Genomic DNA, 19,112 nt, shown 5'->3' with positions numbered 1-19,112 from the left:
AGTTCTGAGATGTTTAATATTTTGAGAAAATTCTAAATGAAGCTAAATCCCCAAAAATGGATTTTTAAGGTTAAATCAGAAAAGTTCTTAAGGTTCCTAGTAAACCATCGAGGTATTGAGGCCAATCCTGCAAAAATAAAGGCTTTAATTGAGATGCATTCACCACGAACTGTCAAGGAGCTTCAATGTTTAACTGGAATGGTAGCCGCTTTAAACATGTTTGTTTCAAAGTCATCTGACAGGTGTAAGGAGTTTTTTTGCAGCAATTAAGAAAGGAAAGAATTTTGAATGGACTTCAGAATGTGAAGCTGCATTCCAAAGGCTGAAGCAGCAATTAGGCAGTCCCCCTTTATTGTCTAAACCTGTGGAAGGAGAGGTCCTCATTCTTTATCTGGCAGTTTCAGAGTATTTTATCAGTTCGGTTCTGGTACGTGAAGAGGGTAAGGTTCAGTTCCAGTGTATTATATCAGCAAGAGGTTGTTGGATGTTGAGACTCGATACACCAACATGGAGAAGCTTGCATATGCTTTAGTACTTGCATCCAGGAAGCTCCGACCATATTTTCAAGCTCATAAGGTAGAGGTGTGTACCTCATACCCATTAAGGCAGGTTCTTCATAATTTAAAAGCTTCTGGAAGATTGATGAAGTGGGCTATAGAATTGGGTCAGTTTGATTTGGATTACAAGCCAAGAACGGCTATAAAAGGACAAGCCCTTGCTGATTTCCTGTTAGAATTTTCAGAAACGTTCTCTGTGGAAGGTAATAAATGTGCAGCTGAACCAAAAATGAAAATTCAGGATGAGGAAAATTGCTCACCATGGTGGACCTTGTATGTGGATGGAGTAGTGAATGGTAAAGGAGCTGATGAGGGCATAATACTGATAAGCCCATAAGGACATAAGCTACAAAATGCAATTCATTTTGATTTCTCTGTAACAAATAATGATGCAGAATATGAGGCCCTGATTGCAGGCCTGAAGCTAGCTTTGGAAATGAAAGTGAAGGATCTGAATGTCTACAGTGATTCAACGCTTGTGGTCTGGCACATTCGAGGAGGTTTTCAGGCTAGAGGTCCGCGGACAGAATTATACATGAGGTACTCGCAGGAAATTAATGAACCAATTTAAGGTATTCATTTGGAGAAGATTCCAAGGACAGGAAATTCAGATGCTGATGCTCTTGCAAAGTTAGGTTCACAAAAGGAAGCTACTTTATTAGGTGTCATCCCATTGGAAGTGCAACAACAACTAAGCATCCCCGAAATGGAGGCTGCCACAATTGAAGCAGCAGCTGAAGGAACCTGGATAAGTCCCATAATGACTACATAACCAAAGGTGTTCTCCTAGAAGAAAAGGAGGATACAAGGAAATTAAAGTACAAAGCTGCGAGGTATGTGGTGTATGAGGGAACTCTCTACAAAAGGGGCTTCAATAAGCCACTTTTGAGGTGCATATCAGGAAAACAATGTGAATATATAATGGGAGAAAATCATGAAGGGATCTGTGAGAACCATTCAGGAGGAGCTTCCATGGCTCACAAGATAATACGTCAAGGATACTATTGGACTAGTTTACAGAAGGTCCGTTACCTCTATACGAGATCCTGTGATCATTGTCAAAGGTATGCCAACTTCAACAATAAGCCAGGAGTGCCATTGAAGCCTCTTACAAGTCCATGGCCATTTACTGTATGGGGGATTGATCTAATTGGGGAGCTTCCCAAAGGAAAATATGGGGTGAAGTATGCAGTGCTTGCAGTAGACTATTTCATGAAATGGACAGAAGCAGAACCACTAGCTACTATTATAATAGCAAAGCTCAAGAAATTTATGTTTAGAGCTATTGTATGTAGGTATGGGGTACCTTACAAGCTAATTTCTGACAATGGGAAGCAGTTTGATAGTAAAGAGATGAAGCAGTTATGTGAGGACCTTCACATAAATAAAGGGTTCTCAGCAGTGTGCCATTCACAAAGTAATGGTCAAATTGAGGGCATTAACAAGATTATAAAGCACACTTTAAAGAGAAAGTTGGAGGAAAGCAAGGGATGTTGTCCAGAGAAGCTACCTAGGGTGTTGTGGTCCTATAACACCACACCTCGAACCACAACGGGTGAGTCTCCTTTTACACTCACCTACGGGTGTGAGGCAATGTTGCTCGTGGAGATCAGGGCAGGTTCATTCAGGAGGGAGAATTATGATCCAGAAAATAATGAGCTTAATCATCGTTTGTACCTAGATTTTGTTGGAAGAAGTACGCGAGAATTAACAGCTGAAGCTGGCAGCTTATGAACAACGTACAAGGAAATATTTGGATTAGAAGGTTTGAGCTCGACCTTTAAGGGTTGGGGACTTTGTGTTAATAAGGATGATGCCAAACATGAGGACTCCTGGACTTGGTGTCTTTGGTGCTAATTGGGAAGGTCCCTACATCATCAAGACAGTTTTGTAGGAAGAAATGTACCACTTGGCAGATTTCAAATGGGAAGCTGATTCCCAGGGCTTGGAATGCTGAGCACCTTAAGAGGTATTATCAATAAAATTTCTTTAATATTTATTTCAAGTAGGCCGCTTTCAGGAATAGGAAAATAAAAGCAACTTATTAGTTGTAGTTGCCATGATAGGTTCAGATTCAGTATGATAGCCAATTGCTTTGGTAGAAACGGGAGGTAGTGCATGTACAGTACACCTCACCGCTAGGATTTCTTGTTTTCTTTTCTGGAATAAAAAAATGAAGTTTACTTCACATATCTTGGTTTTATGTTGTTTGGTTAAATATTTATGCATATATGAATGGTTGTATCAATAAGGTTCACCTGCTATAGTTCTTCACCTTAATGAATTAAGGATAAGGAACTAGGGGGTAGTGGACATATGGACCATATGATTTTGGCTATTAAAATCTGGTAAATTTCAAACTTTTATGGTAATTATTCTTGTAATCATTGGATGTATGACTTGTATTAATGCATGTTATAAATGAATAAGGTTTTACACCTTGGATATGGATATTATATGAAGGTGTATCTAATGATACATACCTCAAAATAATTATGGTTTGTCAAATGAATGACTTTGAAGTACAATAGAATCTTGGGAAAAATATAATTTTTGGAACATGAGGAGTGTACTCAAGGAATTGCGTACCAGGATAGGAAGGTATATGGTTGATATACCAAAAAGTATATGATTTATACATAGGATGTATGGTTTATACATGGGAAGAACCAAAATATTTTAGCCTACGTGATTCCCTTTAGGCAGTAAGGCATTAATTATACAAAAACATGTCTATTGATATGTGGGCAAAGGATGAATCTGAGTAAATACTCGATTTCTGGATTAGGTTTGCTTGGGTCTGTGAACCAGGATGGATAGGTTCGTATGAAAAATACGAATCTATAGGATTTCCACAGGTGCATGTCGATCTCAGGGAAGCTGAGCTAATGTAGATCCTGTGAGGTTTTTTATAAGTATGGTCAGAGTGGGAGGTACTTGCACAGGGAATAGGGGCTTATAGGGACACTATTAAGTTTAAGGACTTACGAGGATGTAAGTTCAGGTTCAAATACGAACCTTGGAATTGGAAGAGGTTGTCATAGGACTATTGAAGATAGTAGAAAAGCTAAATGAGGTAATCCTGATCCTTTTTGATGTTTAGTTTGTTTTGTTGAATACTGTATGATAGCATGCGTAGAGTAGATTTAATAAGGTGATTAATCATTATGGGACCTTATAATTGATTTAAAATGTGTTAAAAAATAGATAAGTAAGTTTTAAAGAAATCTTTGCAAGTGATGGTGAGTAAGCGAGCTTAGATTTAATATTCTGTGTTAGGTTCATATTTTGGCTGCAGCTTGGGGTATTTGTTTGGTGAGGTACCTCAAGAATGAAGCTATAATTATGAACCTCATTTTGATTTAGCATCAATCAGAAACAAAGTTAATATCCCGTTAGTTTACGCTAAGACGAGAACTTCAAATGCACCTAGTTAACTTTATTGAGTTGTATAGTCACTGTTAGTAAAATCATGTTAGGTGTTTTCATGTGTTGGAACCTGAATCCTAGTCACTGTTGTGTCTAGGTTAAAAATAAAAGTATGATGAGTAAGTTAAAGCGTAATTTTCATTTTAGAAAGAGGTATGCTAAGTTGAGGTATATGTGTAAGAGTCGAACTTTAGGTTTAACATTTATTATGCAATTTTGAGAAAAGATGATATTATATAAGTTATAATAAGGTTGCAGGTGTATATATGTGTCCTAAAATTAAAAAAAAAAGAAAAAGAAAAAGAGCTTCTTATTTGTCTTCACTTCGTTTAATATAGTTTTAATAATCGATCATGGGGGTAAACATTCAGGAGTACCCGATTATAGGACTTAGTCTTTATAAAGAAGCTACAGTTAAAATCAGAAACATAAGTATTATTTTTAAAGGACATATGCTAAGATAAGAGGTATATTGGCAAGCTAGTGGCTAAACCCTTAAAAATGTATAAATACCTAAATGTGTTTTAGTATGTAAAATGGCTCTAAAATAGAACATGTCAAGAATGATATAATCTTGATTTGGAATGATTTTGTTCAGGATAAGTTAGGCTAATGAACCAGGCTTAGATGCGGGTGCTTAAAGGTGAAGGTATCTAGACATGTTTGCATTCGGTGTTTAGGTTAGAACCTAGGTGACTCGGGGGTATGTATGGTCGAAGGAAGCCCGAATTGGGTTAATTATAAATAAAAAATAATAGTTCTAGGGAGAAAATTCTTAATGGGTATTCATTAGACACAGTAGATTATCCTAAGTTAAAAAATAAGTGTTATAAGGTGTTAAAGGGTTTCTAAGGTTTGGGTTTGTTTCTACCCGCTAAAACACAATAACATAGGTAAAAATTATTAAAAATTAAAAGTAACAGAAAGGTAGATCAATTAGGCTTTAGGTAAATCTAAGGTGTGTATAACTAGAGTCTATAAGGAGGAGTTAGAAAGGAATGTGGGTTCTAGTTTAAGACTTGTCCTGAAATTACGATGATAATATTAAAGCAAGTACGGGGGAAGGGGAGAATTAGTAGTGTTATGACTTGTAAATCATTTTGAGGAGCCCACACCCTCATCACAAATCAAAATAGTCTTGGTGTGAAGCACCGGTAGGTTCAAAAAAGGATACTTAACTATGATGGGAGGAGTCGGGGAGAGGCTGAAGCATCAATGGCTATCTCCATGATGGCATCAATGGTAGGTTCACCAGATGGGGGGATCGTCGGTATGTGTTTCAGTTGGAGTAGTGGAGGTTGGAGCTTCATTCACAATAGCAGTGGTTGTGGTCTCAGTGAGGATTATTTTTTCAGCTTCAGCCACTTTCTTCGCTTTGATCCTCACAGCTTCTTTTGCATCGTCCTCACTAAACATGGACCAATCTAAGTCCGGGAAGACCTCTATGGTGGATTTCATGAAGTCTTTCACCCCATTGGCCCATCCAGCTCTGTACTTTGCCTTCTTAGCGTCCAGAAGCACATCTTTGTTGTTATCCACCACTTATTGAAGCTTGGAAACTTTTAGCTCCAGCTCGTGGGTCTTCTTGGCCAGCTCGACAACTTCCTCTTCTTTTTCCTTCTCAAGGGTGAAAATAGCTTGGTTCAACTAACCATTCTCTTTCAACAGTTTGGATTCAGAAGCTCTAATCTTGCGTAGGGTCTCAGCAGCTCTCTTCCTGTCGTCATCACGAGATTTCAGGGTGGTCTTTAATTTCTGCACCTCATCTTCCAGCCTTTGATCCATACGGGTAGCTTCAGTGATCCGCTCTCCATGCTTCAGATGTAGGAACTAACTTTGGGCATTTGCAAGGGTAATCAGATGTGCAGCTTCTCCCACCTTCAACCTATCCCACTGGGCGATTGTTTCTTCAGGAACCCGGTTCTTAAACATCTCTGTCAGTAACTGAATTTTCCCGGTGCTCTCGACAACTGCACCACTCCTTAATTTTTCTCCAGACTTAGAAACTGATGCTCTTGCTTGGTCGGTGGTTGTCAAAGAAAGCTTCTTTTTTGAAGAAGTTCTAGATTTGTCCAGGGTAAAGGTGGAGTGAGGAATCTTGGTGATGGGGGAAACTGCAATAGAATCAACGTCCTCTTTGTCTGAGCAGATATCTTCATACTTGATTGTTTGCTTGATGCCAGCGGGAATTCCAAAGGCCATTTCTATAGAAACAAGTCAAGAGAAGGTGTTAAAAGATATAATAGGAACATGTACATAAGTTTAAGATGACCAAAACAAAACAATATAAAAGATAACAGGATGTATGCATAAACCTATCAGTTGGGAGGTCCCAGCTTCATCAGCTGAAACCCCCTTTGAAACAAAACCACATTCTCTCAATTTTTCTTCAATCAACAGACAGGTACCATCTCCTAGCTTGGACGACAGGTAAAGTGCTCATTTAGCACGCTTTAACATTTCACCCTTAAGCGGGGACATCACATGGGTCTCTACAGGCACAATCAAAATGAAGGACATTACTTAAAGAAAAAAAGGGTTTCTTAAAGATCAGTTAGGAAAGCTGGGTTGTCAATTACTTATGAGGGGACAAGTTAAAGTCTTTCTTATAAGAAGGACATCCGTAGCTGTACAAGAAATATTGCTTCCAACCAGGCATTCCTCCTTTATTTCCACCTATGCACTTACCTTCATGGACTCCTCATTCAGCTAGGTAAAAGCTACCTGAACCCTTTTCAGTAGGTTTCGGCTGATAAAAATAGCTCAACTCATATGCAGATAAAACGGCATCAAACTCCTTACAGTACAGAATGTACATGCACATGGCCATTTGATAAGAATTTGGGATCAATCGGAGGGGTATGTGGTTGTATCTTTCTAGCCCTTCAATTAAAAATGGGTGCAGAAGCATGGTTAGGCCTATTCTGAAATGGTGAACTGACAAGACTGCATCAGGAATGGCCTATTCAGGACCAAAATTGTGGAATCTGTGACATCGTTCTCTCTTTGAAAGAACCACAAGGTGACATCCAGGGTTACAAGTAGCTAAAAGGTTGGCCAGTTTGACTCCATTCATGGAGGTATCCAAATTGTCACAGAGCAAGCCAGTATGTCTTGAGGCAACGAAGTTGGTGTCACTTTATGTGGCATCATTCTCAAGGTTCTCAGGGTTAGGTTCAAAATCTAGGTACGGATCAAACGTAGGAGCATCACGAGAAAGGTGGTTGCTTTCATTTTCCTCAGAAGTGGTCCAGTTCAAGTGGTCAAGGTCCATCTCTTCCAGTGGAGCTGGTGAAGGGGAACGTCTGACTGTGATCATGGCACGCTCAGGGTTAATAACTTTAACTTTGGAACGAGTTCTAGAGCTGACTATTTTAGAAGGGCAGTTGGTGTGGAGCTGATGTCAAACAAGTTGACTGGGGAAGCTTCCCTTATCATGGACTGATGGGAGCTAGCAGATGCGAATCCACTTGACATCTACAAAGGTACAAGGCAAAGTGAGCACATTGCAAGCTATCCTCATGAGAAACAAAAAGTATATGAACCCTCAAAGGACGAAGATGAGGTGAAGAAGGCATGTAACCTCATCATAAGGCAGAACATGACAAAAGGGGGTTTATAGTTCAAGGGCCCATAACAGGTTCATCCAGGGCCAGATGAAGGTCCGACTAGATAATTTGGCAAACGGTTTGAGAGGATTACACAAAGAACACCGAAGCCTCTGTATGGACCTCTGGAAATGATGGCATGCTTATGCCTAGGTCTCTATATGTATCTAAAGCATTAAGGGACTATGGGAGGTCTGGATGCGTGACTACAGCTCGGACATGAAAAATATGAAAAATGATATTCAATAGTTTAAGTAAGAAAATCATGAGGTTCTTAACTTGGCCTAGGGCATGCGTTTACATAGAAGTCTAGATAATCAAGGCATGTGTGTATATAAATATAAGCCAGGTGTATTAGACAGAATATGTATGTGTGGGAAATTGAAGGGACACAAGGTGTAAATAGTACAGAGTGGTTCCAAATACTGTGTTAGTTATACGAATCTATCTATGACACATACAAAAACATGGCATGATGACTGATACAGATTGAAGCTACGGTAACAACAAAGTATAGATATGCATGTATTAACACATTAAGGTCTGTATATGCATGTAAAGATTTGAAATTAAGGGAGCATGCAAAAAGGTTTTGGTGAAATACAAGAGAGAAGGAGGAAAGAGTAATCATTACCATGATTTGGAGATTGGATCAGAATTTGGACGTGGAGGGTCGGATCGCCAGAATCTGCACCATCGTGGAAACTTACGATAAAAGGGAGATGAAAAGTTATGAGTAAAAGGGAGATGAAAAGTTATGAGTATATTTGTAGCTTGAGAATATTAAAAGGGAAAAGTATAAGGGTCTCTGTGTTTATATAGGCACGGGAAATTGGAAGGACCCTAAACACGTGGCGTGTTCCTATTAGACGATGAAGGAAGTGTTGGGGAGGGGTGCAGCTGTTGGCGTGTACCAGGAGGAGAGAAAGAGTAATGAGGGAATTTAATTTTTATGAATTTAGAGATTTAATTCTCCCTGGAAACCCATTATCTATTTAATTGGGATAATTAATTATAAAATATTTATTTAAAGCTGTGAGGGATTGGCAAATATGTGGGCAGGAAGGAAACATCTGGAAAATGAACTGCTTGCGGGGAAGACCGGCCATAAAACCGGATAGAGAAAGCCTGAGTTGGGATATCAGAATTAAGCTTTAGGAACATAAATATCGTAAAAAAATGTGTGAATGGAGTTCCACATGGGAGTTAGAAGTTTAAAACATAAAGGTCCTATATGTATGAGTAACTGACTTGGAAAATTATGGAAAAATAAATAGGGAATCTCTTGGAATAAGATCTATGGGAAGGTAGGAAACCGAAATATAAGGGTCATTCCTAGGTTCATGGTTGAACCTAAAGATAGGTAGGTAAAGATTTGAAGGTATATTTGAGGAGCAGGAGCTCCAAGGAATTTAACAAATGGCATTAATTGGTTAAAAGGTTATTTTGGTTTCTCTTGTATTAAATACTGCAAGGAACCGGGGGGTAGTTGTTTTGCCCAAAATCTTGCATGGGCTAGATTTAAGGCCCATAAATTATTGGGCTTAATCGGTGTGTAATAATATAGGTTTTGATGAGGTTCTTGGCTCAAAGGATCATGGTTTTGGTGGTACCTACATCAAGGTGCAGTGGTCTTCGTAAAACAGCAGCCAACCAGGAGGTTCAGCTCGCTGTTGACAGGATGTGTGGTCATATGAGGTACTGAGATACATGAGGAATAGGTTCTTGAGGGATGCTGAGGTGCTGGAAACACCTAGACGGATGGAATGGATGGTGAGGTGCTGATGTAGGAGCATCAGTATACCTTAGATGATTGGAACAGTGTACCTCGACTGGCAGGGGTAGTGTTCAACTAGGAATGTAACTCTTGGAATAAAGGAAAACAACCCATATTAACATGAAATGGACTTTAAATGGGATTCTATCACCATAAAACATGATAAACATTAATAATTACAGGATAAACATATAAATTTATGGGAATCATGTCTCGATAATGGATTAAAACTGGTTTCTAAGTGTCCAGCCGCACCTGGACACTGAACATCCTTTAAAAATAGTTGGAATAACTATGGTAACTGGCTTGGCTTATCAAAATGTGGATTATTGGCCAAGGAATGGAGTCCAACCCTAGAGAACTACATTGAACTTGATCCCTATATATAGATTATGTAGGCAATTGGTAAAGGGGTTCGAATATTTACTTTATACACATATTGGCACATGTAACTATTATGATTATTTTCCAAGTGCATTTGGTAGGGTTCTAGAAGGTATTTCTCAACCATTTCACTTGGTTCTTTGCTGATCCAGTTCTTATTTTATAAACAATTACAGCTTTGTCTCTGCTGCTGAACCTCTGTTCAGCAACTACAACAGTTACATTTCATCTGAAAAACAAGGGTGATCTAGTTAATCAAGTACGATTAATCCGGGGTGTTATAATCAATTTCTCTCATAACATTTTTGGCACTAAAAGGAGGGGACTCCAATATCTTTTTTGAGAGAGAAAGATGTCAGAAAATTCTGACGAGGAACGAACACCGAGAAGGGGTCAAAATGGCAATAATGGCGATCCCAGTGCAGAATTTACCAACAAGGATATCCTGAATCACCTGCAACAGATGAGCAACACGATTGATTCCTTGGAGAAGAAGTCCACGAGGTTGAGCAAGCGGATGAGGAAGCAAAAAACCTGTGGGGAAGAAAGATGTTACTCCCATTCAACTGAACTTTGAAGGCGAAAAGGAAGAAGATGGTGCTGAGCCAAAGAAGCCTACATTCTCTAATGTGGAAACTAACCAGGAGAATTGTAATATCCCATATTTTAAGATATTATTATTATAATTATTTGGAGTTATTTATGTGATTTTTATGTGAATTTTGGTGAATTACCTGATAATTGGAATTGATGTTTGGGTGTTTATATGTAATATTATTTGAATATTTAAATTATTATATGTCCAGAATAAAATATAGATAATTGTGATATTTTTCTGGAAATTTTTGGACTGTTAGATGATTTTAGAATGATTTATGTATTTATTAATTATTTTCTGAGTAATTACAAAATTATTTTATAAAGCCGGTAATCTTCCAACTTCAACTGTTTTTACGTTTTTATAACCCGAAACTCTTCCGAAAACTCCTTCCTAACCTAATCTGGTAATTCCGGACATTTTCCGTGTTTTAACTTTTTCGATCAGGATTACGGTTTGACCCGTGCGCGGGCCGGCGCAGGATTTTCGATACGATAATCATTTCGATAAATCAACAAAACCTGTATTCTCGAGAGACGGGATATTTTTACATTATTTTCGTATATGGTGTTTTATAAAAAGTTCGGTTTTGATGATTATCCAATTCTGGTATTAAATTGTATCATTTTTTTATAGTTACTTAGCGGCTAAATAATCTATTTTTGGATCATTTTGTAGTTACTTAGCGGCTAAGCAACTAATTTATCGATCCAAAATGATCCAGAACGAACCAATATTCCGTAAATATAAATAGCCTATTTCTTATTTCGTTTATTCAGTTGCAACCAGTAAAATATAGTAAATACAGAGAAAACCCTAGAAAACCGATATATTCCTGAGAATCAATCGTATAAACGAAGGCGTTATCGAATTCCGATTCGGGCGTGCAGCATATCAAAACGAAGCTCTCGAAAAGTCCTTTCTGATTCAACCAACCATTTCAGTGCAGAAATTAAGGTATTTTCTTATTTAATTATTTTTAATTCGAATTATATTGTGAAGAAAATATGAATTTTTGCAGACGTGATTATCTGAGTGTTTTGATGATTCCATGTTGTAGAGCATGTTTTTCTGGTCAGTTTCATATATTATACTTCAAAAATAGAGTTCAATATCATATAGAAATTAAGGTTTGATTTTCTGAAAATTATTTGAATATGTGTTCTTAGTGTTCTTGAAGAGTTCTGAGAATCAAACTCAAATTTGAAGGTGATATTGAACACCAAATCACAAGTATTTGTAACCGTTGTGAATCCCTTGATCTGCTCTACCTATTTCAACCATCAAATCGTTTAAACGATTGGTAAATTTTAAATTCGTATTTTAAGATTCATACCCCGATTTGGGGGTTTTTGATTGAGCAATATTTGAGTAATTTTGATGTGGTAATTAGCTTCTAAATGTCATTTACAATCGATTTATACTATTATTTTGTTCATTTTATTGCTAAATCGATGGATTCGAATTTCTCGCCGGGAAACTCAAGGTTCCGCCGACTTTAATGGAGTTGGTGATCGGATATCATGATTCCGGCCTTGATTTTGTTTTCAGTAATGATATTCGAGTTGCAGGAGGATTGTAGGTTAATTTCGAACTGATATCTTATACGAACCGAGTCATTTTGGGGTCTCATCGGGGCTTGGCCGGAAAATTTTCCGGGCCAGAATCTGCAAACACCGGTCGGTGTTCTTACCCGACCCGGTGTTATTCATGGAGACCCGTTTTTCTGTAAATTTGACCCGCTTTTGATCTATTTTCCCCCAATTCAAAATACAGAAATCTGTTTGTGAAGATTTTCTTTTAAAAATAATTCAAAAATCCTATTTTTTTTATTTCTAAAAATTCATTTTTATTTTGAAAATCATTATTTTTATTCTGAAAATTTATTTTTAATTCAAAAAAAAGGTAAATCCAAATTATTTAATTAATTAATTTTAGTTGATAATTAATTATTTAATTAGTCGATTAATTTAAATATTAATTGATTAATTAATTTAATTAGTTATTAATTGATTTTAATTGATTATTTAATTAGATTTAATTATTTATTATTGATTTAAAATTTCTGAAAAATAGTTTCTAGCTTTAAAATATTATTTTAAATTATTTTCCAGGCTCGATAATTCTTATAAAATTATTTTCGAGTGTTCGAGCCCTATTATTTAATTATTAAATGATTCGGAAACCGTTTTAAATTCCAAAAAATGTTCAAAAATTCATAATAAATAAACCGATCGTCCGTTTAATGCGAAACGAACGCGTATAGACTCAGAAAAATATTCCGCTTTCATTAAAAATACTTTCTAGACCTAAATTATTTTATTTCGGGGACTCGATTGTTTTTGCAAATCATTCTAAGTCGTTTATTTATCTAAAATACGTATTTTGACCCAATTTCAGTTTTAAACGTACCGAATCGAACCTTTTGACGAACCGAGTCATATTTGATATGAATTATGTGATACGTGGATTATGTGCTTACGTGTGATATGAATTACATGTGTAAGTGGGTCAATGATCTTGTGTTTGGCTGTTTTCTTATGTGTGGGGTATTATATGGGTAGATGATATGATTTTAACGCGCAGTTCGTCGAGTTATTACCGTTTAGATGATTAAAGTGTGATCTTTTAATTATAGATACGAGTCTTTCAAGACGATAAGGACTAGATGGAATGGTATTGGATATCTGGCTTCTAGCAATCGTAGGAGCAACATATCAGTAAAGTGTTGAAAAGAAAGACGGTGATGTTTTGAGACAGAATGTCAGAATAGATGTGTCATTGCGAGTGTGACTAACTGTTTAAATCAAAGGCAAGTATTGTTAGGTCCCAATGTGTTTGTAGAAGGGGGGGGGGTTGAATACAAACGGTACCGAATAATCGAATAAATGCGGAATAAAAAATGTGAAACAAAATTCAAGTTAAGTAAAAATATTTTTAAACTTGAAAGGTGTTACAACAGCTGTATCGATTACAAGGTATTAATCTCAAATCAATTATCACAAATCTAGAATAAATTCGACATGAACTTTTTCTATTTTTGCAATAATTAGAATCAAATGCTAAACGCGATTTGAGATTAAGTTCTAGGGATTTTGATCCGCTAGATTGTTACACAAGAACAAGATAAATAATTCTAGTGGTTTGAATTTAACATTAACAAACTAGAATTTTGATCTTGATGTAAGCAGAGAAGAAAATAAAATGTTTCAAGGCGGCTGCTTTCTTTTTTTTTCTTTGTTCTTGAATGTGTTCTGTATGATTGAGATTTTTTGAGTTGAATGACTTCTGCTTCTATTTATCAACAGCCGAATTAATTGAATTGGAATGACAATCCTTTAAGCTTGTATGACAATCGGTGAGACTATCCTTTTGAGCTAGCAAGACAATCGTTTGAACTTGCATGACTATCGGTAGGACAATCTTTTGAACTGGCATGACAATCGGTATGACAATCCAGATTGTCATGCTAGTTCATTTTCAATTGTCTTGCTGATTTAAGATTGAATTTAATCCAATTAAACTTCTAAAAATTCCTAAAATTAATTCTGAATTAATTAATCAATTAATTTAATTAATCAATAAATTAATCTTTGCAGATATAAATTATTTTCTTAATTAAATTATATGACTTAATTAATTAATAGAGAATTAATACTAACCCTGAGCAGCATCCATTCTTCTGAATATCTTCTGAAAATCACTGAGAATTATGAATCAATTCCACCACTTCAACGTTGACACTCGATGTACTGTCTGGTTCATGAGTGACTAACTTCCGTGACGTTTCTTCATGTCTTGACTTTGACACTTTGATTTTCTTCAGATTAAATCCTTGTAATTAATTGATACCCTGGCGAGATCTCTGTCACTTGATTAAATCCACGATCTTGATTTATATCACTGAGGCATGATCAACTTCTTGAACTTCTTCCAGTGAATTAACTCCTCAAGTCTGTAGATGAACCTTGTCTCTGAATCCTTTGACAGATATTACTTTGCGAGATCTCTTTGACGGTAGATCCACTATTTACTTATTATATTCTTATTTGAGTTGAGTTGAATCCTCGAATATACAAATAGGCCTATGACATATGACTTACAATCTCCCCCTATTTGTTTGTTAGACAATAACACACAAATACCTAGAGGATAACTCAACTAACAAATAAGAAAAAGATATAAACATACATGCAAAGTAAATAGCAGAAAAGTTCTGGATGAGATTTAACATTTTCCAGATTCCAAGTAGATGTTCCTCTAGACTGAGCATATCTTCAAGTAGTTCCATCTTCATTTATACAACCACATTTCCTGTTGAGAAGCCCATATCTCTTGCTTCTCCCCCTATGAGAATCAACTGATTAAAGAAGATCACCTTCGTTTTACCACCTCTCCCGTACAATAGGATCCGCAGATAAAAACCAATGGTACTCCCCTAACAGCTTCTTCCCTTACTAGGAAATCACCTTGTGTTTACCACCTCTCCCGTACAATAGGATCCGTAGTTACAAACAACAATGGTGTGGTGTAGTGTACATTTTTAGGATCTTTTTCTTCCTCCCTGCTATTTCTCCCCCTTAGTTGAGGAATCCTCCAAACTATTACTTAAGCTTTTATCTCCCCCTTAAAGAAGGAATGTATGCCGTCGTCTGAAGGAGTTCTCATATTTCACTTGGTTGGAAAAGAAATAACAAGTAGTTTCTCTTTCTTCCTCACTGTGAGTGTGTGATTGTGTTTTAGTGTACCTCACATGTGTTTCACTCTTCTCTCCACTCGTGTTTACACTCATTCTCACAAGTGTATCACTCTTCTCTCATAGCTCCATACTCCAGTTGTACCTGCAAGGAAAATCACCTTAGCCATCCTTAAGGAGGTCACAGGTGGTGCAATGGGAGTTCACAAATCCCCATCCTTGTTAAACTCGTCAGATGAATCTGAGTCATAATTTACAAGTTGCTAGTTTCCCTTTTAGGGTTCCAGATTTGAATTCTGGGAAGGTAAACAATGATCCAACAAATTTAGCATAAGGATCAAAGTTCCCTTCTAATGTCTGTGAAGACATTTCCTTGTGACTTATCAGGTAATATCTGAATCATTGTCAACAAGTTGCCGATCTGCGCCTATGTCAGATCCACTATCCGCAGATGCATCCAGGGGATTTAAGCCTGGGGAGGTAGATACTGACCACTGACATATGGCTTTTGGATCAGTATCCTCTCCTAACACCTGTAAAGGCAATTGGTCCACTAACGAACCTTGAACAATCGAATCTGACCTTAAAATGGTCGAAACTCTTATTTCCGTCAACTCATCCTTTGTGTGTGTAACCTCTTCTTGTGCATCAAGAATTGTTTATGTTTGAAGTGGTGACACTACATCGGATACCTTGGCTGACAGGCAAAATTTAATAGACGCACCCTGTTGAGAGAATGAATCTAGTAACTGTTTTTGTGCCTTTTCAGCCATTACATCTTTTTGAGAAGATGTATGGGGGCTAGCAGTTGTCTCGGTTTAAATACTACTCATCTATGTAGGAGACAGAGCTACTGGGTTGACTACAGAACCTTCCTTATGTGGTGCACTAAGGCACTATCTCCCTCACGCTCATTCAAACTATATTTAGTGGTAAGAGAGTGTTGGTTGGTTCTGTTTTTGTATTTGTCTTTACAGTCTGGGATAGACGTTGTGGGTTTTCAACCTCATGACTGTCAATGAAAGAAAGTCATTGGAGACTGAACCTGTAACACAGAATATATGGTAATAGAGAGAAAATGATTTACAATAGTGATTTCAAAAGATTTTACATGAATTAAGAAATCACTAATGTAGAAAGAAGTTTGATTTTGTTTTTCAATATGAATGAGTTTTTGATAAAACATTGATCACTTAGGATAAAGTCTAAGTAATTCTCATTCATGTCAAAAGCTTACAAATATCTGCAACATAATGTTAACAAGATATCATTGACCGATACTTGTCAAGTACTTTAGATACTAATTGTTATGTTGCATAATCAATATATCACTGCACATATAAAACAATATGATTGTGCCTAGTGATAAGATAGTTATTAATATGACGACTCTACTTATTCATATAAAATTATAACTTCTGTTAGAGTGCCATACCATGTCCTTGACGATTGCTTGAGCAGTATACTAGTTCATACCAACCTGAAGTGAGATTGTGAAGAAGAGATTGCATAGTCCAATAGATCTGCAACTGCAAAGTCCATGAACTGTGGTGCACTGACTTCCTCTTTTGACTCACCAATCAGGAGTACACTTGTACACATCTTACTAGAGTACAATTCCAAGTGTAATGTGCAGCAGGTGCCTGATATGTCGTAATATTCTCAAGTCTCGTCACTGGTGCTATATGTTAGATACTGCTTCCTGATAATAACCTAGCACAATATACAAAATTACAATGATAACATTCCCAGCTTGCAAACAGCCATATCCCTCAGATAAACCTTTGCTGTTATCTCCAAAGGTAACCAGGGGGCCAGCTTTCTCAATCCTCATTTGATAGCAGGGCTCTATCTCCGGTCATATATCTTGATGATCCACTGTCAAGAATCCATACTACCGGTTACACCTGTTTAATGCCCTGCACTTCAAATGGATTAGACCTTCTTCGGAACCCAAACTTGGTTGGGCCCGGCATACTTGTAGAATTGTCCTTTGTCAGGCAAAACAACATTTTTAATTTTAACGATCTCAACATTCTCAATGACTGAACATTTGACCTTGTAAATAGCCTTAACAAATTTCTGGTTAGGCTTAGGCACAAATGTCTCCTTTCTAGGCTTAGAAGGACTAGCAGTCTTAGACCTATCATGTTTCTTGTTATTCACACACTGACGAGGAGTAGTCTTATCATTAGACACATGCTTACCATTAAAATAAGCATACATCATATTAAAAGCACAAGACATACAATTAGCAACACTACATGCTTTATGAGAGTGATTAACATCAGGTAATTTATGCATGGTAGACATGGCATTATTGTTATCCAACTCATGTGTGTCTGAGTTATTTTCAGTTGCTTTCACAACTTTGACTGGAACTTTCGACTCACTTGACTTGGAAACAATCTTCTCATAAGCATGATCCTCAGCACGTATTTCTTCTTGAATAACAGAAGAGGTCGCATCAAATGGTTCAGCAATTGATGCTTTATAGAGGGGTTCATCAACACCCTTAAGCACATGTGGTACTTCCCTCCCTTTAGCACAGACATGAGGAGGGGAGTTTATGCCTAATTCTCCAATAGCAACATTGTAATCATAACCTATTCCAGATGTTTGATTAACCGCTTGCTTACTGTAGAACTCTTTAGCCTTCGAACAAGAATTGAAGTAGGCTCTAACCTTAGTCTCAAGACCGGTGATCTTGTCTTTGAGAATAGTTTCGAGTTTTCTATAACAGTCAACTCTATTCTCTAGAAAAGATACCTGTTCTTTTAATTTGTCTTGATTAATGTGCACAAGTCTTAATTCATTGACCTCTTTCTCAAGGTCTGTGATCTGTAAACTTAACAGTTCATTATCACGACATGCACAATCTAAGTTACCTCTTAGATGATAAACCATTTCAGCATCAGAAAGTTTTACCTCTATTCTTGACGATGAAGCTTTTCCATCAATAGCCATAAGAGCAAGATTTCCTTCTTCTTCATCTTCACTATCAGTATCATCCCAGCTTCTTCCCTTTGCCATATAAGCCCTTTCAGAGTTCTTTCTTGCTTGCTTTGGCTTCCTACATTCTGTGGCAAAGTGTCCCAACTCATTGCAGTTATAGCATCTAATGGTGCTCCGATCAACCATCCATGTTTTGTACCCACCACTGCTGGTGTTAGAGGATGAAGATCCACCTTTCTGGAATTTGTTGTAGTTGGACTTGTACTTAAGCTTGGGATTCCTCCTGAATCTGACATGGGAGAATCTCTTGACAATTTGGGCCATTGATTCATCTTCCAATTGCTCCAGCTCTTCCAAGGAATAAAAATCATCACTTGATTGATTTGTAGTAGGAGGATCATATTCTGCTACTAACTCATTTTCCTCACCCTTGGAAAACTGTACCATTCTTTCTAACTGTTGAGATTGTTGTTGTTGTTGACCTTCAGCTACAAGTGCATTAGATGTGCTGACCATTCTATCCTTCCCGTAGACTTCCTTCTGTTGAATCTGCTCCAACTCATAAGTTTTTAACACTCCATAGAGCCTGTCCAAAGAAATCTCACTCAGATCTCTAGCTTCTCTAATGGCAGTGATTCTATGTTCAAGATGAGCTGGCAGTGTTAAAAGGAACTTTTTGTTGACCTCCCTGATTGAATAATACTTTCCATTGATGTTCAGGTTGTTGATCAACGCATTGTACCTCTCAAACACTTCAGTAATTCCTTCTCCTGGATTTGATTTGAAATGTTCATATTCAGAGGTTAGGATTTCCAACTTGTTCTCCCTAACTTCCTCTGTGCCTTCATTAATTACCTCAATAGTTTCCCACATGTGTTTAGAATTTTTACAGTTCATCACATGTCTGTTCATCAAGGGATCAAGGGAATCAATTAATATTAATTGAAGGCTGGCATCCAAGGAGGCTTCTTCCTTCTCAGCAGGAGTAAAATCTTCGGGCTCTTTTGGATAGGTTCTAGCTTTAGTAGTCACCACACCATCTATTATTACCTCCGGTTCAATAACCATCGGAGTTTTTATACCCTTCTTTAACAAGTTTGAATATTTG

General features: G+C 37.1%; 1 protein-coding gene across 1 annotated transcript; it reads left to right on the top strand.

Moving 5' to 3' along the window:
* The first annotated feature begins 507 nt into the window (after window positions 1-507).
* LOC141686271 (uncharacterized) lies at window positions 508-1,329 on the top strand. The gene is made up of 3 exons (XM_074491317.1): window positions 508-853; window positions 953-1,072; window positions 1,130-1,329. The coding sequence occupies exons 1-3, from the start codon at window positions 508-510 to the stop codon at window positions 1,327-1,329; spliced, it is 666 nt and encodes a 221-aa protein (XP_074347418.1).
* The last annotated feature ends 17,783 nt before the right edge of the window (window positions 1,330-19,112 follow it).

Source organism: Apium graveolens, chromosome 2 (assembly GCF_009905375.1).
Source record: "Apium graveolens cultivar Ventura chromosome 2, ASM990537v1, whole genome shotgun sequence".
Lineage (NCBI taxonomy): Eukaryota > Viridiplantae > Streptophyta > Magnoliopsida > Apiales > Apiaceae > Apium > Apium graveolens.
Note: the sequence above shows the minus strand (reverse complement) of the source record. Positions and strands in the feature narration are given on the sequence as shown.